At 37.5% G+C, this 16811-nt stretch overlaps 1 protein-coding gene across 1 annotated transcript in view; it reads left to right on the top strand.

Annotated features, from left to right (window-relative positions):
- The first annotated feature begins 860 nt into the window (after positions 1–860).
- TRAPPC8 (trafficking protein particle complex subunit 8) overlaps positions 861–16811 on the top strand; it is an 87736-nt gene continuing 71785 nt past the window's right edge. Inside the window, 2 exon segments of the mRNA XM_025429230.3 lie at positions 861–1020; positions 8597–8791. Coding sequence (XP_025285015.3) covers positions 864–1020; positions 8597–8791 — 352 coding nt within the window. The 5' untranslated portion in view covers positions 861–863.

Consider the following 16811-nt stretch of genomic DNA (forward strand, 5'->3'; position numbering starts at 1 on the left):
ACGCCCGACCGCTGAGCCACGCAGGCGCCCCGTGGTAGTGCATTTCCAAAAGCGTATTTAAGCGACACCAGGACTGTTCAGGCCGGCGCCACGGGAACCTCTCTTCCCTGAGCAGGTACCCTTTGCTGCTCTACCCCGAGCGCCAACAACCACGTGACTTGCCGGTTTCTAGGGAGAGCCTGGGGGGCGGGGCAAACAGACCCCGCCCACTGTGACGTCGCGGATCCCGAACGCCGACCCGCCCGCGTGCCCCGGCACCTCTCTCGGCTTTGCCAATGGCGGGCGTGAGAACCAGGCCTCAAGTCGCGCGTCTCCCGCTTGGCCCCGCCCACCGCGCTTGTAGCCCCGCCCCACCCGGCAGAGGCCCACCCATCGCACCATTTCCGGCGCCGGCCTCCCGACCGGCCTCCGTCGCTCTCCACTTCCCTCTCCTCGGCGCCCCTCCCCCGCCCCCATCTCCTCCTTTAATACCGTCACGTGAGGGGCGAGCGCGGGGCCTGCCGGGACGGGCACTGCCGGTGGGTCAGGGTTCGGCCTCAACATGGCGGTTCCGGCCGGGCAGTGACCAAGGTTTTGCCGTCGGGAAGCCTAAGTGGCGTTTGTCGGCGGCTCCACCTATCCAGGTGGAATGCGAAGACGCCGGGGCGAGCCCTGAGGAGCGGCGGTGCCGGGGAGGGGTCGGTGGCGTGTGCCCGGGAGCCGAGGCAGCGGCGTCTGTTCCTTCCATTGGTCTCCAGGCTTCAGTGCGGAGCCCCGCCCGGCCGGGCTAGGCCGGCGGGCGGCGGCAGGAGCTGCTGCAGCGGCAGGATCGGCCTCAGACAGTGGGCCGGAGGGCGGGCGCCGCCGCAGCTCGGGCCGCGGCGATGGCCCAGTGTGTACAATCGGTGCAGGAGCTAATCCCGGACTCCTTCGTCCCCTGTGTCGCCGCTCTGTGCAGCGACGAAGCCGAGCGGCTCACTCGTCTCAATCACCTGAGCTTCGCGGAGTTGCTTAAGCCCTTCTCTCGCCTCACTTCGGAGGGTATGTGGTCTCCTCCCTTTTTCGCTGTGCTCCGTGAAAGCCGGGCCGGGAGAAGGAAGTTGGGAGCGGGCCGGGAAGAGGAGGGCGATGTTTACACCTTGGAGCCCGTCGAGTGGCGTCCGGGGCTGGGGCCGCGCGGTGTCCCCCGCGGCGGCTGGGGGAGGGGCCACGAGGGCGGTTGTCAAGACGGCGCGGTCCTAACCTCCAGTCTCCCTAGGCTCTTTCCTGCTGACCCGGACGAGCCGGGCTGCTGGGTAATTAGTGTCAAGAAAAACATGACCCCTGAGAAGCGCGTTGAGACGGTTTCAGCGGCCACAGGGAGGGAATTAGGAAGTTAAGTTGCTAGGGCAGGGAAGGGTAGGAAGATGCTGCCTCTTAGACCGATGAGGTCTTCCTGGAGAAGACCGACCACCTCTCTGGGTGTTAAAACTGGACTTCAAAGTTCTCTTGAATATTACATTCTTCTGGTAATGGGGCTTCTTCCTAATCTTCTGTTGTTTTGTTTTGTTTCTTTTTTCTTTGAAAATGTGAACATTTTCTTTCTTTTTTTTTTTTAAAGATTTATTTGTTCATGAGAAACACACAGAGGGGGGCGGGCAGAGGGAGAAGCAGGCTCCATGCACGTGAGCCCAACGTGGGACTCGATCCCTGGTCTCCAGGATCACACCCTGGGCTGAAGGCAGCGCCAAACCGCTGAGCCACCCAGGCTGCCCGAAAATGAGAACATTTTCATAAATATATAATGTGTAACCTCTCCCGAAAAAAAGTTAGAAAAATAATAATTTGTAATGGCCTTTTGCCCGAGGGACGAGGAAGTAAGGACAAGTTGTAATCAATCTAGATAGTTGGAGTTGAATAGATTTATAGGAATAGTAAAGCCTTGGAAATTTAGTTTTTCGGATAAAAGTTTAGCCAGCGGGAGAAATGAGTCCTTTATTTAAGAGCTACCTGTTTTCTCCACCTTTAGATTCTTTATTAGGGAAAAATAAGCATGAACTCCTGGGTATTTAACCAGTGTATCTGCCTTTGTAAACAGCATAGCAAAGTATAGGTCAGGTTCTTTTGTTAAGGTGTGTGTAAAGCGAAGGGTTCTGTAACCAGACTGCCTCAAGCCAACGGTTGTGATGTTTATTTGATTATGATGATTTCTCCACAAAAAGCGCTGTGGCATGAATTTATGTATTTACATGCCACGGGTGTGTATTCTTTGGGAGAATAGCTCCATAAGTTCACTTTATTATTTAAAGGAGGGTGGGAACTGTCCAAAAAAAACACAAAGTTTAGGAACTTTTGGATTTCTTCAGCTTGTACTCTTTGTGTTCTACTAAAGCAACAAGAACAAAGTACCCTATATTCTTAAATTCTTTAAAAAGTGTAGAATCTGTTTGACTTTGATGTGTATGCCCTTTCCTGCTTTGTTAATAAAGAATAATAATGCTAATATCCGATACCTGCTGTATTTAGCTTTTCTCTTAGTTCTCATTGAATCCTATGGGGTAGATAAAATTTGAGGACTTTTGAGCATAGAGATGTTAACTTGTCCACAGTATTTTTTTTTTTTTTTTGTCCACAGTATTTCGTGTGAGAAAGATTTAAAAACAGTGTGATTCAAGGTGTCCTTAACTCCTCTCCTGGCAATAGGATTGTTTATTCATACTAGAGAGCAGTGCTGTCCAGTAGAAATATGTGAGTCACATATATAATTTTAAATTATTTAGTAGTCACATTATAAAACAAAGTTAAAAAAACCCAGTGAAATTAGTTTTAATATTTCCAAAATGTTACATTTCAACATATCAACAATATAAAACATCTTAGTATTTTACATTCTTTTTCTATTGCCACGTCTTTGAACTTTGGTGTGCATCTAGACATTTAGACGATTTATGTTTTAGTTTGGACTAGACGTTTTAGTTGCCCAATAGCTACATCTGGCTGGTATTGAATAGTGCAGTGAATAGGAGCTCACTTCAATATTCTGATTTCATTCTGTAAAAGGCAAAAGGTTAAGGGAAGGAATATAATTCCAAGGTTAAGTAGAGAGTTGGTGGAGAGAAAGAGTGCCAGCATTTCCTGTTGACGAGTGGAGTGAGGTTAGAATGGCATGGGCAAAAGGTATAAGTTATGACTGAGTGGTTGGGGAACAGTGAGGAAATTATCCCTATCAGAGTACAGGATAATAAGGGAAGATGCCTAGATAAGGAAGGGTCTTGAATTCTAGGAAAGGAATTTTGGATTTCTTATCTAATGGTTAAGTATATGGCACTCATAGATTCTTGAACAAGGGTATCAAATTAGGGAGATTAGAATTATGTGGTCTATAAGTAGGAGTTGATAACCATTTCAAAGTTTAAGATGTTTAGGGTATAGACTTTGGCGGTGGCATTAGAAATTTGGTGAAAAGGACTTAATTTGCCTGTGTTCAATTTTTTTCTGGTCAGTAAATTTGGGGGTTCTTTGCCATGCAGAAAATGCTACTTTTTTTTTTGTTTCAAGTGTGAGGATTCCTCTTAGCTGCTTATCTTTAGGCAATGAGGCATGAGAATATAACTTCAAACGCATACTTTAAGAATACAACTAACCAAAACAGCTAAAATTTCCTTAGGAGGAGAAAGAAATGTTAAAAAAAATGATAGGACTCCATTTGTGGCCTATGAGTATTTGAGATCAAAACTGTTGAATATTTCCAGGGGACTTTTTTTTTTTTTTAAGGTTTCAGTAGGAAAACTGATGGTTTAAAGCTGTACTGAGGGAGGGTTGATAAAACAAATTTGAATACCATGCATATATAGGACTTTAAAAATAGAGTTTAAACTTACGTATTAGGCAGTAGAGAGCCATTCTAGATTCCTTGGATATATTTTTTAAAACTCAGCAAGTACTGCTTTTTATTAAGTAATGGTGATTATATATATTCTTCTGATCATTATGCTAGATATATGTTTGAAACTTAACATATATTTATCATTTCAACACAAAGTTTGTAATCTTAATACTGCTTGAGAAATTTCCACTGGCCATCTATTACGGAGAATAGTGGTCACATAATTACTTAACCAAACCTCACTGTTTTTGCTTTCATAGTGATAGTTCTTCAGTAATTCTAAACAGGGTTTCAGTGCATCATTTAGACATTTATAAGACTTAAATAATTTCACTTAAACACCAACTTTTGAAAGTACTTGGTTTTTACTTTCAAAAGGTATATATTATTATTTTTAAATGGATTAAATTTATTTAAGGGTTTAAAAAGAATAGAATAATTTTTATATAAATCTTGAATATTTTCTGAAGGACTTTTGAAGGGTACTAACTGCATCTAGTTTTCTTTCTTTCTTTCTTTCTTTCTTTCTTTCTTTCTTTCTTTCTTTCTTTTCTTTCTTTTCTTTTCTTTTCTTTCTTTTCTTTTCTTTTCTTTTCTTTCTTTCAGATTTTATTTACTCATGAGAGACAGAGCGCCCGAGAGCGCGTGCGGCAGAGACACAGGCAGAGGGAGAAGCAGACTCCATACAGGGAGCCCAATTAGGGACTCAATCCTGGAATTGCAGGATCACGCCCTGAGCTGAAGGCAGAGCTCAACCCCTGAGCCACTCCAAGGCGTCCCTGCGTCTAGTTTTCTTAAGTTTCTTTTAAGAGGTTGGAAGTACTTCATCAAAAAAAATTTCATTCTTAACTTTCAGTCTTAACTACTGTGGTAATGTAACCAGGTAATTAGCCTGCAAGTTTTTCAAGTACCAAACTTTGGATAAATTCAAGCCTTCAAAATTTAGATAACATGCTTGTGTCATTTTTGTACAAGTTACGACTTTTTTCCAGCAGTTGAGGTTTGATTTATACATTAAAGTTTCTCGTGCTGGGTAAAAACATAAAAGATATTATTTCATTTTTAAATATATATTCCAAAGAATACCTGATGTGTGATCAGATATGTTTGCTTCAAATAGATGTGTTAGTGAGAATTACAGTGTTGTTAGCACATTAAAGGCTCTGGGAAGACCTGTATAAAGAGACCTTTTAAAAACTTAATCTAGGGGCACCTGGGTGGCTCATCAGTTGAGCTTCTGTCTGCCTTTGGCTCAGGATGTGATCCCGGGGTCCAGGGGTTGAGTCTCACATCGGGCTTCCTGCATGGAGCCTGCTTCTCCCTCTGCCTGGGTCTCTGCCTCTCTCTCTCTCTCTCTCTCTCTCTCTCTGTGTCTCTCATGAATAAATAAATAAAATCTTAAAAAAAAAAACCTTAATCATATATTTCTCAAATTTATTTGAACCTGGAATTGATTTTTCTGAAACAACTCTTAACTAGCTTGAGAAAAGAGTATTCCATGGAACTGTACATAGTAGGATGTTACTTCATAATACAGTATTCAAGAAATTCTGTGGTAACCTATAAAGATAAGACAGTGACAGAGCTGAATTTCATTTTGAAATTGAGATGTTATGTGGTAAAGTTAAGTTTTTGTGGTGTACTCTTAATTCTTAATGAAGCCAAGCTTTTGAATTTTTTTGTGTGTGCTTTTTAAAGAGCATTTCTCTTAATCATTCTTAGCTTTTATCTTTCTCTTTATTAGGTTAATTTTGTGATATTCTCATGTTTTACTTATCTATTGTTGCATAACAAATTATTCAAAAATTTAGTACCTTGGGGGGAAAAAAGCATTTATTATATCTCAGTTTCTCAGGAATCTGGCTTAGCTGGGTGGTTCTAGCCCAGGATCTCTCTTGAGGTTGCAGTGGAGCTGTCAGGAAACTATAGTATAGTCATCAGGGGCTGGAGGATCTGCTTCCAAGCTCAGTTGTGATTGTTGGCAAGTCCCATTTCCACAGTAGATGTTGTCCTGAGATCTCTCTTCTGTGCCATGTAGGCCTCTCCACAGGCTCTCTGAGTATCCCCATGGTACAACAGTTAGATTGACTCAGAGGGAGTGATAAGAGAACCCAAGATAAGAGCTGTACTCATAATGTTTTTCAGTAGTAATATACCCTTGCCTTTGTTTTTTTTTTAAGATTTTATTTGACAGCGTGCATATGCACAAGTGAGGGAAACAGTAAGCAGAGAGAGAGGGTGAATCAGGCTCCCCACTGAACAAGGAGCCCAATGTGGGGCTCAGTCTCAGGACTCTGGGATCATGACCTGAGCCGAAAGCAGACGCTTAACAGACTGAGCCACCCAGGCACCCCTATACCCTTGCTTTTGCTGTGTTCTGTTGGTCACATATACCAATTCTAGGATGTGGGAAGGGACTACACAAGAGTATAACACAAAAAATGGGATCATTGGGGAACCATTTCAGAAGCTGGCTGCCACATCTGTTAATTCATTTCCAGATTTATTAGGATTACCTAATAAATGATAAATTCACTCTGAACATAGGGCAAAGCTAGAATGTCTTTTTTTTTTTTTTTTCAAGTAAACTTTACCCTCAACATGTGGCTTGAACTCACATTTCTCCCCCTACCCCAGACCAAAAGTCATGTGCTCTGTGGACTGAGCCAGCTAGGCACCCGTAAAATGTCTTTTGTGTGTGTGTGTGTTAACTCTTAGGGAATACCAAAAGATAATTAGCCTATTTAAAATTTTGAGAGACATTTAATACATACATGACTACTTCTGTTATTTGACAATTATGGACCAAGTTTAGGGAGAATATTTGTACAATATGTTCTTAAAATATCAGAAATGTAACATAGTATTTTCATTTTCTCTATTTCATAGCTAGAGGAGCTGAGAAGTTTAATTAGGGGAAGAGGCTTGTGTTTATTTAAATTAGAAAAACAATTCAGGGAAGACAATTTCTTAATATCCAGTTCCTCACTACACAGAACCAACTAATCTTCTTGTCTTATTTACATTGTATTTTTTCCTTTCCTTTAAAAAAAGAATCAGGGCACCTGGGTGGCTCAATGGTTGAGCGTTTGCCTTCGACTCAGGTCGTGATCCGGGAGTCCTGGGATTGAATCCTGCATCAGGATCCCTGTGGGGAGCCTACTTCTCCCTCTGCCTGTGTCTTTGCCTTTCTCTCTGTGTCTTTCATGAATATTAAAAAAAAAAAAAAAGAATCCAACATTAAACAATTGAAGTCCCCTTCCCCACATTTCTTCCATCTTTCATCTTGGACAATCACTGTAATGGAATTTGCATATATAGTTGCTATACGTGTATTCTTACAACACAAGTGCACATATTTATTTATACTATATGTACTATATATTTTTTTATATGTACTATTTTTAAAAGATTATTGTCTTATGTTTGTTAAAAATTTAGACGTCAACAGAGAAGACACCTAGGAAATTTAGGAAGTTGTTTGATGTAACTAATTAAAATATAAACAGGCCTGAACTTAAAAGCTTGATATAAAGATTCTCTCCTGAGAAAAAAGTGTCAATTTTTTATGGGTAGGTACCCAGAGCCAATTTTCCAAAGTTTCCTCATTTGTATGTGATACCTGCCACTGTCATGAGTTCTTGAGTGCCTAACTGTATAATTATGTATGTGGCAGGTGTGGTACTCAGTGCTTTTACACTTACTGTCTCATCTAACAATAGCTCATCTAAAGTCTTAAAAAAATAAATAGCCCTATTAAGGAGACATGACTTACATGCTAGAGATGAGGAAATTGAAGCATAGAAAAGTTAAAAAGTTGTTTAGAATGACCCAGGTACCATATGGTGGGTTATGATTTAAAGTAAAATTTAACTCTAAAAGTTGAGTCCTTAATATAACGGACTGCTTTTATACTGTTATGAAAACTAATATCTTGTCCGATTATATTTATGTGAAAATATGCTCACATTTCCTACTGTGCACTGTGGACACTGTCTTCTTGATATGGTGTCCTGCAGACCAATTCTTCAGGGAGAAGTTTTGAACCACTAGTTAAAAATCCTACATAGGCTGAGGCAAGGCTTATAGCAGGGTGGAGTCAGGAGGTATTGAGGTTGTAGAAGGGATCTGGGCTTTTTTATTTTTAAGTAGATTTTAGTTTTTTAGAGTAGTTTTAGGTTCATGGGGAAATTGAGCAGAGAATACAGTTTCCATGTTCCAGGGCATACACAACCTCCCCACTATCATCCTCCTGCACCAGGGTGGGCACTATTTTTTTGACGGTAGAGTAGGGCTAAGAATGCAGGCAGTACATTAAGAGAAGCAGAGGAGGCCCATGCACAGCACTTAATTGCCCTTTCTTCCCCTTTACTGTTCAGCGTTGATACCACAGATCTCACAGGTCACATTGCCCTGAACTGGCCTGAGGGGGAGGGGAGAATAGGGATTTGGTATGGATAGTTATTGGTCCCTGACAACTCCAAACATAGGGGAAAGGAAAGGACCTACAGATAGGAAAGTTGTGAGCAGTAGCATTGTGGGAGGTTAGACGGTCTAGCTAGCCGTTTTGGTATATAAGGAAATATTCTAAGTTGGTTGTATTTCTGGAAGACTTCCATTTGGAATTTCTGGTTTCTGATTGGAGCATTCTTTTTTGTGAAGTATTAACCCAATTGTTTATTGTTGTAATATTTGAGTGGTTATGCATTGTGTAGAATTTCAAGCCTTTTTCCTTTTTTTTTTTTTTTAAAGTTCATATGAGAGATCCTAATAATCAGCTTCATGTAATCAAAAATCTGAAGATAGCAGTAAGCAACATTATCACCCAACCACCTCAGCCTGGAGCCATTCGGAAGCTTTTGAATGATGTTGTTTCTGGCAGTCAGCCTGCAGAAGGATTAGTAGCTAATGTGATTACAGCAGGAGATTATGACCTCAACATCAGTGGTATGTAATAAGTTTTATTATTATTATTAAAGTCAAGCGTTCTTCTGTTAGAAAAAGCAGTTCTGTATCTTGGAAATCATTCAGCAAACACTTAAATGCCTACTGGGTGCTAGAGGTTGGGCATACAGTTTTGGAAAAGAATAGTCCTTTTACAGAGGTTACGGTCAAGTAGGCAGCCAACTATAAATTACATGATTTTATTTTATTTTATTTTTTTTTATAATAAGATGCTTATATAGTTTTAATTGTAAAGTTAATAGAAGGTTCCACGAGGGCAGGAACTTTTGCTCTTTCTTTTCTTTGTAGTACTTAATGTCTAAAACATAGGCATAATAAATATTTCTTGAATGAAAGACAAAAACAACGTATTCATTTGTGACATAAGTAAAATAAAAAGCATTAAGTTTTAGTTTTTATCCTGCTTAGTGTGAAGTTGAAGAAGTTTTTATGAGTAAATATTTCATCTTTTTAAAGTGCTTATTAATCTGATTTCAATGGTAAATGTTTTCTTAATTAGATTGGTAGGTGAAATATATCAGTATGTAAAATGAGTAGTGTTTGATGTGACTCTTCTAGTATGAAAAAGACTTACTAGAAACATGGAATAGACTTTTAGAGGGCAAAGATTAAAAGTACATCATCTAATCAGGATATTTCAGCAACCTAATAAAATAATCTTTTTAGGTTGGCATAATTTATAATCTAATTATTTTAACACCTAATTGCATTTTTAAAGATTTTCTTAAACATTCAGAGAGTTTAAGTGATATATCTTAGGTCACAAAGTTAGTTGATTGCACTTGTGTAGTTAGAAATGTTTGTAGAACTATTTTGTTTAGATATCTTCCTGTGTTATTCTATGTTATTTTAATTGCCACAGAAATTAATTGCATTATTTAAGTTTAGAATATGATGGTTATCTTTAATACATTAAAAGAATCTGAATTTCAGGTTACATATTTTGAGCAGTTTCTGGCATAATATGTTTTAACACACGATAAAATTGGGATATTTCTGGGAGTAAGTATTGGAATTTGAACTATTGTTTCCCTGTCATCAGTGGGAAATTCATGTTGACATGTGAAGGACAATATATGCCAGATTGTCCAAGTTTTTATAGTACCATAGTCATTAGTTAATTGGATAACTTGAATAAGTCACTTATTCAGACTTGGTTTCATTTTTTTGATAACAAGAGAATTTATTTAGATTCTTTGTTAAGACCTTTCCTAGAACTTTAATCCTGTAATTCTGTTTCATAGGGTCTTTAACACTTTTGTTGTTCATGCAACAAATATTTACTGATTTCCTACTATGTGCCTTGTATCACAATAAAAGAGATAAAGAAGACATATGAGTTTATAATCTGGTGGGGAGATAAACATGTAAGTCAGTAATCATGATATATTCTAATTTATAATACCTTATAATCACAATACATTCTAACAGGGATGTGGCATATCTGATAATGCCAGAGTGCTAAGGGGGCACAGAGTGTGGTTAACTATCATATTTAAAAACAAAAAATACCTTTTTTTATTCTTCCTAACCTCTAAAGCTTACAATACCTTTTACTTTTAAAAAGTTTATCCAAATGATATGTGTACATAGATAAAATACTGAAAAGACTTACAAGGAAAAAACAAAATGATGTGTTTCCTATGTGTCTCTGCCCTTCCAGTTATTTTCATGGGTTCCTCTGGTATTTAGTGTGTGTGTGTGTGTGTGTGTGTGTGTGTGTGTGTTTTTAAGATTATTTATTTTAGAGAGTGTGTGAGAGCAGAGGAAGGGGCAGAGGGGGAGGGAGAGAGAGAGAGAATCTTAAGCAGATTCCACACTCAGCAAGGAGACCAGTGTGGGGCTCAGTGCAGGGCTCGAATACAACCCTGAGATCATGACTTGAGCCCAAATCAAAACTTAGACACTTAACCAACTGAGCCACCCAAGTGTCCCTGTGTTTAGTGTTTTTAAGTCATATTTCTATATGGCTATCTATGGCTTAAACAATTTTAAATTTTACTTATTGATTTCTCATTATAATTGATGAAGATTTAGATTAATCATTCCTACTGCTCCTTTCCCCATCTTCCTAATGTAGTTTTCATATTTTGGTTGATATTCACTTGACAATATTAAGATTCTAAATTGAAGATTATTTTCTTCTTCACTGCAGAGGCATATATTGGGCTCAGTTTGTTTTCATACATATTTTTTTTTTTTTTTGGACTTGGTAATTGCCTTTTTTTTTTCTTCAAAGTAAGCTCTAGGTCCAACATGGGACTTGAACTTAAGTGCAAAAAAATTCATTTTATGAAATTCTATTCTATTAATAAAAATTCATTTAGTAAAATTCAGGAATCATGAGATTTAAGAGTGATTTTATCCATTTTTAAAGATAATAATTCTCTCTGTCTAGAAATACACTTCTAAGGTTTATCATTAATGTGAGTCAGCATAGTTTTTACCCATTCTGTTTTAAGAAATACATATTAGGTATTTACCTTATAAGTCTCACTTAACAGTGCCATGTTTCTTCATCACATTGGTCCATTAAAGCTAGTGTTCCTTGGTATGATAATTAGACACATTGGGGATGCTTGGGTGGCTCAGTGTCTGCCTGGCTCAGGGTATGATCCAGGTGTTCCTGAATGGAGTCCAGCATTGGGCTCATCACAGGGAGCCTGCTTCTACCTCTGCCTATGTCTCTGCCTCTCTCTCATGAATAAATAAATAAAATATTTTTTTTTAATAAAAAAAGGAAAGACACATTGATGGAATTGAAAGAATTCTCTTTATATACAGGTATTTACTGTAGTAGTCTCAGTTTTGCACATTGTTTTCACTCTACTCCTTACATACTATCTTTTTCTTCTCAGCTGTTGCTGTTTTATATTCATCCCAATGACATGTCTAATTTTTAAAAACTGAGGTGGTCTGGTATTGCTTGCTCAACTTTTGTTATCTATCCTATTATCTGTTGTGTTTACTCTTGATTTATAGCATTATCTGCTAAATCCAGGCATTATTTTCTTTGAATAGTATGATTTTGGGGTATCTTTTAGAAAATAAGGAAGAACATGCTTTGTCTCCCTTTTATTGTATAGTATGCTTTTTCTGATTTGTATTAATTGCTCTTACTCTAAAATATCGTGATAGAGTGTAGTCCTGTATATAAACAGTATTTTAGAGGCTTGTTTATCCTTCCTTCCTTCTTTCTTAAGATTTTATTTATTTTTTTGAGACAGTGCTTGCGCAGCCATGCACATGCACTCTCCTGAGAGCAGGAGCAGGGGGAGCTGCAGCCTGAGGCAGAGACAGGGGGAGAGGGAGAAGCAGGCTCCCTGGTGAGTAGGGAGTAGGGAGCGCAAAGCAGAGCTGTATCCCAAGGTCCTGTCAGGATCATGACCTGAACTGAAGGCTGATGCTTAACTTACTGAGTCACCTAGGTACCCCTGTTTATTCTTTAATATTTTCCTTTAAGTTTTCAGTTGTGAACAAAAAAGCATAAAGAACACTTTAAAAGGGTGACAATTAACTTAAAACATGGCTAGTACAAGGTAGGAACTTATAGTTCTGGTTTTTCTGCTATCTTGAATATTTTGCTATTTTTCATCATCTTAGTAATTATTTATCAATTATGCCAAGCTACAAGAAAGTAGAAGAATGGTGACATTGTGTAGAAGGATGTTGCAGTAGTGAAATAAGTCATTGTTATTTTATCCTACTTTAGGTTTTAATTTCCCATTGCCCAAAATATTGAATTTTCTTTTAAGAAGGTATAAAAAAAAGACAACACAGTATTTTGAGACAAGAACCTAGACCGTTCTCTTTTTTTTAAATTTATTTTTTATTTTTTAAAAAAGATTTTATTTATTCATGAGAGACACAGAGAGAGAGAGAGAGGCAAAGACATAGGCAGAAGGAGAAGCAGGCTTCTTGCAGGGAGCCTGATGTGGGACTCGATCCCGGGACTCCAGGATCACCACCTGAGCCAAAGGCAGAAGCTTAACCACTGAGCCACCCAGGCACCCCATCTTTTTTTTTTTTTTTAAGATTTTTATATATTTATTCATGAGAGAGACAGAGAGAAAGAGAGGCAGAGATGTAGGCAGAGGGAGAAACAGGCTCCATACAGGAAGCCCAATGTGGGACTCGATCCTCAGACTCCAGGATTGCACCCTGAGCCAAAGGCTTAACTGCTTAACTGCTGAGCCGCCACCCTGGGGTCCTAACTATTCTCTTTTGTTAAAGGACATGGGACAGTATTCTTTCATACTAAATGACGTTTGTATGACAAAATTTACTTGATACAGTTTGAACGTGGACAGATGTTAAAGGCAGGTAGGCAAGTAGATGTGTGTGTGTGTGAAGGGGAGTATAAGGGATTAGATGACGTAGAGGTGAAAAATTCATTGGGTTTATTGATCATTCTGTTTGTTATTTAAAAGTTTGAAAATGAAGGTGTTTTGTAGTGATGGAGCAAATGAAATGACCTTTTTCTCTTCAGCAAAATTATGAACCATCAAAGTTTCCGAGACTATGCAAGTACAAGAAGGAATAGAAGTAATGATAAAACTAGAACTTACAGATTTATTTGAATCTGGAATCAGTGTTTACATGATGGATGTGTTCCAGGTTAATGAATGACCATTGAACAGTTAGTTGTATTCAAAGGATATTGCCTAATTGAGGCATGTGTGTGTTTAAAATGAGGAAAACTGGGAAAACAAATTTGAATTTGCTATGTTTAAACTCTTACTAAAATTTCTAATAATGTTTTTTTATTGTACCTTTATAATTCTGTAAATAAAAAGACAATAAAATATCAAGGATCAATTAGATTCATATGGTAAATGACAATGAGTATTTTTTTCTTGATAGACTGAGGGTTAAAAGGAGTATAGTTTAAAAGAGGACAATTTACTTAAAAAAAAAATCTTCCACTGTGATGCCAGAGAAATATAAAATTAAAAATTGGGCATAAATAAACATCTGTTCAGAATATTTTGATTATTGCTGATTTTTCTCAAAAGACTTGAATGGAAATAGTCTCTTCAAAAATAGTTCTTAAGCATGTTGTTGAAATAGAAGTTAGTATTTCTTAATTATTTGTATTATTTTAAGTTTTTTAATGATTTGAAAAATGTTAATAAATTTTACATAATAGTTCCAGTTTTAGTTTGTTATAGCTTTCCTGTTCTAAGATCTTCTGAATTAAGCCATGTTTTCTGATAACCTTAGTGTTTGGTGTCAAATATTTTTGACCTTGAGTCTGTACTTTATTGAATTAAGTAATTATACAGCTTTTAATTATTTCATTTCTTTCTTTTGAAAGTTTTCATTCTGAAAATATGTTTTAGTATATCCTGGACAGTTTAAAGTTATATAGTCATAAATACCAATGTTATTTGGAATTTGTTAATATTGGTGCTTTTCGTTTAGTCTGAATAGGGATTTTGCTGGCAATTTCAGCTTCTATGAATGATTAGTAAGGGAAAAAATGTAACCTACAGACAACGTTTATATGTTTTTATTTAGGATAATCCAGTCTTTTTCTCTTACAGATACAGGGTTACTAAGTATTTCTGGTTTTAATATGACAAGGATCAGAGTTGCTTTAGGTCTCTAGTTTTATAACAAACGTTAGATGCGTATTGGGCACACTAATAAATAATTGTGTCTCAAATTACTGGCACTAAGAAGGGAAGAAAGAAGAGACAGAGAAAAAGCTGCATTTTGTGAGTGTGGATGGAGGATGGAACATTGTTTTTTAGCTCTTAGCTTCCTTCTTTACCCTTCCTTACCAAGACAAAGTACATTCTGCATAGAAAAACTTTACCTGGTAGGATAACATGGTTGCTATTTCAATTTCAAACTAAACATGTGGAGATGGAAAAGGAGTTTGAGCAAAATGGTGATTTCATTTCAAAATAAGTCAATGAAAAACGAAACTAACCAAAATAAGTCCAAGATAATTTTTTTAAGGGGAGAGAATTGTCACTGTTAAAGAAGTCTTTTGTTAACAAAAATTTCTATTATTTTCCCATTTTGGCAAAAGTATCATTTGAAAAAGCAAAAAAAGGAAAGATGCTATTGATTTATTGGCATGTAGAAAAACTGAAAGAGGACTTCTTAATTAGCCCCTCAAGGAAATATGTGGCTAAAGAGAAAACTTACCATATCAACCTCAATGTGACCTATCTGAAGGATAAAACCCACTTCTACTATATATATATTTGAAATTTTTTCCTTCAGTCTTTTATATCCTTAGTTAAGTACCTGGTATCTTCTTGCACCAGTTTTAGAAAGTATTATTTCAACCATTGTATATATATATATGTATACTTTGGTTTTTTTTCTTCTCCTCCTTCCCCTTCACCTCCCTTCCTTTCCCCTTCCGTTTCATCCCCTCCCCTTCTCTTTCTCCCTTTCCTTCCTCTCCTTTCCCCTTCCTTCCCTCCCCTCCCTTCCATTTAATCCTCTCCCTTTCCAATTTTTGCCACTTTTCTTACAGATTATAATATTTCTGGGAATGTTTTTTCTCATAGCAATAAACATGAAAAGGTTAGTGATAGCCCTCCTAAACAGTATATGGGTTATTCTCTTAAGATATTTGTTGGAATTGAAATTTTATATCTGTGTATATATATGTATGACACCAGATAAGATATTACTGTTTGGTAAGAGGAATGGCTTTTTTCCCCCCCCTTTTCCATTTGGTTAATGTAGTATTATAATGTGAACAAAGTGTTTTTGCTGTTTTCAGTGATTAAGATGAAAGGTTTCATAATCATCATAAATAACTAGGAATGGGGGCCACTTGGGTGGCTCAGTGTTGCCTTCAGCTCAGGTCGTGATCTCAGTGTTCTGGGATTGAGACCTGCATCGGGTTCCCTGTAGGGAGCCTGGTTCTTCCTATGCCTATGTGTCTGCCTCTCTCTGTCTCTCATGAATAAATAAATAAAATCTTAAAAAAATAAAAGAAGTGTCTTTTATTTATTTTTTTTTTTAAGATTTTTTAATTTATTCACTTGAGAGAGAGAGAGAGAGAGAGAGAGAACAAATAGGAAGAGTCAGAGGGAGAAGCAGACATGCTGAGCTGGGAGCCCAAAGTGAGGCTCGACCCCAGGATCCTGGGATTATGACCTGAGATGAAGGCAGACACACTCAACCATCTGAGCCACCCAGGAGCCTCGGATTGTCTTTTAGTAAAATTGATCTGGATAATTTTCTTAAACCTTGTGAAATGACCAGTCGAATGACTTAACCTTTAAAGTAAGTTGTTTTTTTTTAAATGAGTAGTTGTAAAATGCTTAGCATCAAGCAAGAGAGGTTTGACATTTTAAGTATTATATTATATACATTTATTAAAAAGTGAAGATAAACCTCTTTATATTTGATTATAAGGTAAGTATACTTTGAAATTTCATTTAAAAAGGTTTTGTTATTGTCATATTCAAGTAATCAAATTATAAAGTAGAGGTTGTCAACCTTACCACTATTGACATTCTCAACCAAATCATTTTATTTTGTGGAGAGCTTTCTTGTTCTTTTCATTTTAGGATGTTTTGCACTGTTCCTTATATATTTACCTAGAAGCCAGTAGCATCTGTTCCCAACCCTAGTTGTAACAACAGAGTATCTCCAGATGTTTCCTAGAGGTCAGAATCACTCTTGGTTGAGAAACCATTGCTTTGAAATGATATTTATGAAGAAGAGCCACTTGTGACAACATGATTAGTGGCAGAGGCACAAAACTTTAGTTCTAGAATGTTTTTACTCCTATAGGTAATGTTTAAAGGATTAATAAGTAGATTCTGAGATTATTGTATAGGTTTGGGAATAAGTCAGTTTTATTTTTACAAATACATATATATGGCGTATATAATAAATCTTGAAAAAGTGAAAAGTTCTTGTCTTATATCTTTAAGTACAAGTGAAAAATGCTTATTTGCTGCTGAGAGTTATTTTTCACACCTTTTAGGAGTATGGACTTGAAATATTGTCTGTTATAAATTGA

Source organism: Canis lupus, chromosome 7 (assembly GCF_003254725.2).
Source record: "Canis lupus dingo isolate Sandy chromosome 7, ASM325472v2, whole genome shotgun sequence".
In the NCBI taxonomy this organism is placed as follows: Eukaryota; Metazoa; Chordata; class Mammalia; order Carnivora; family Canidae; genus Canis; species Canis lupus.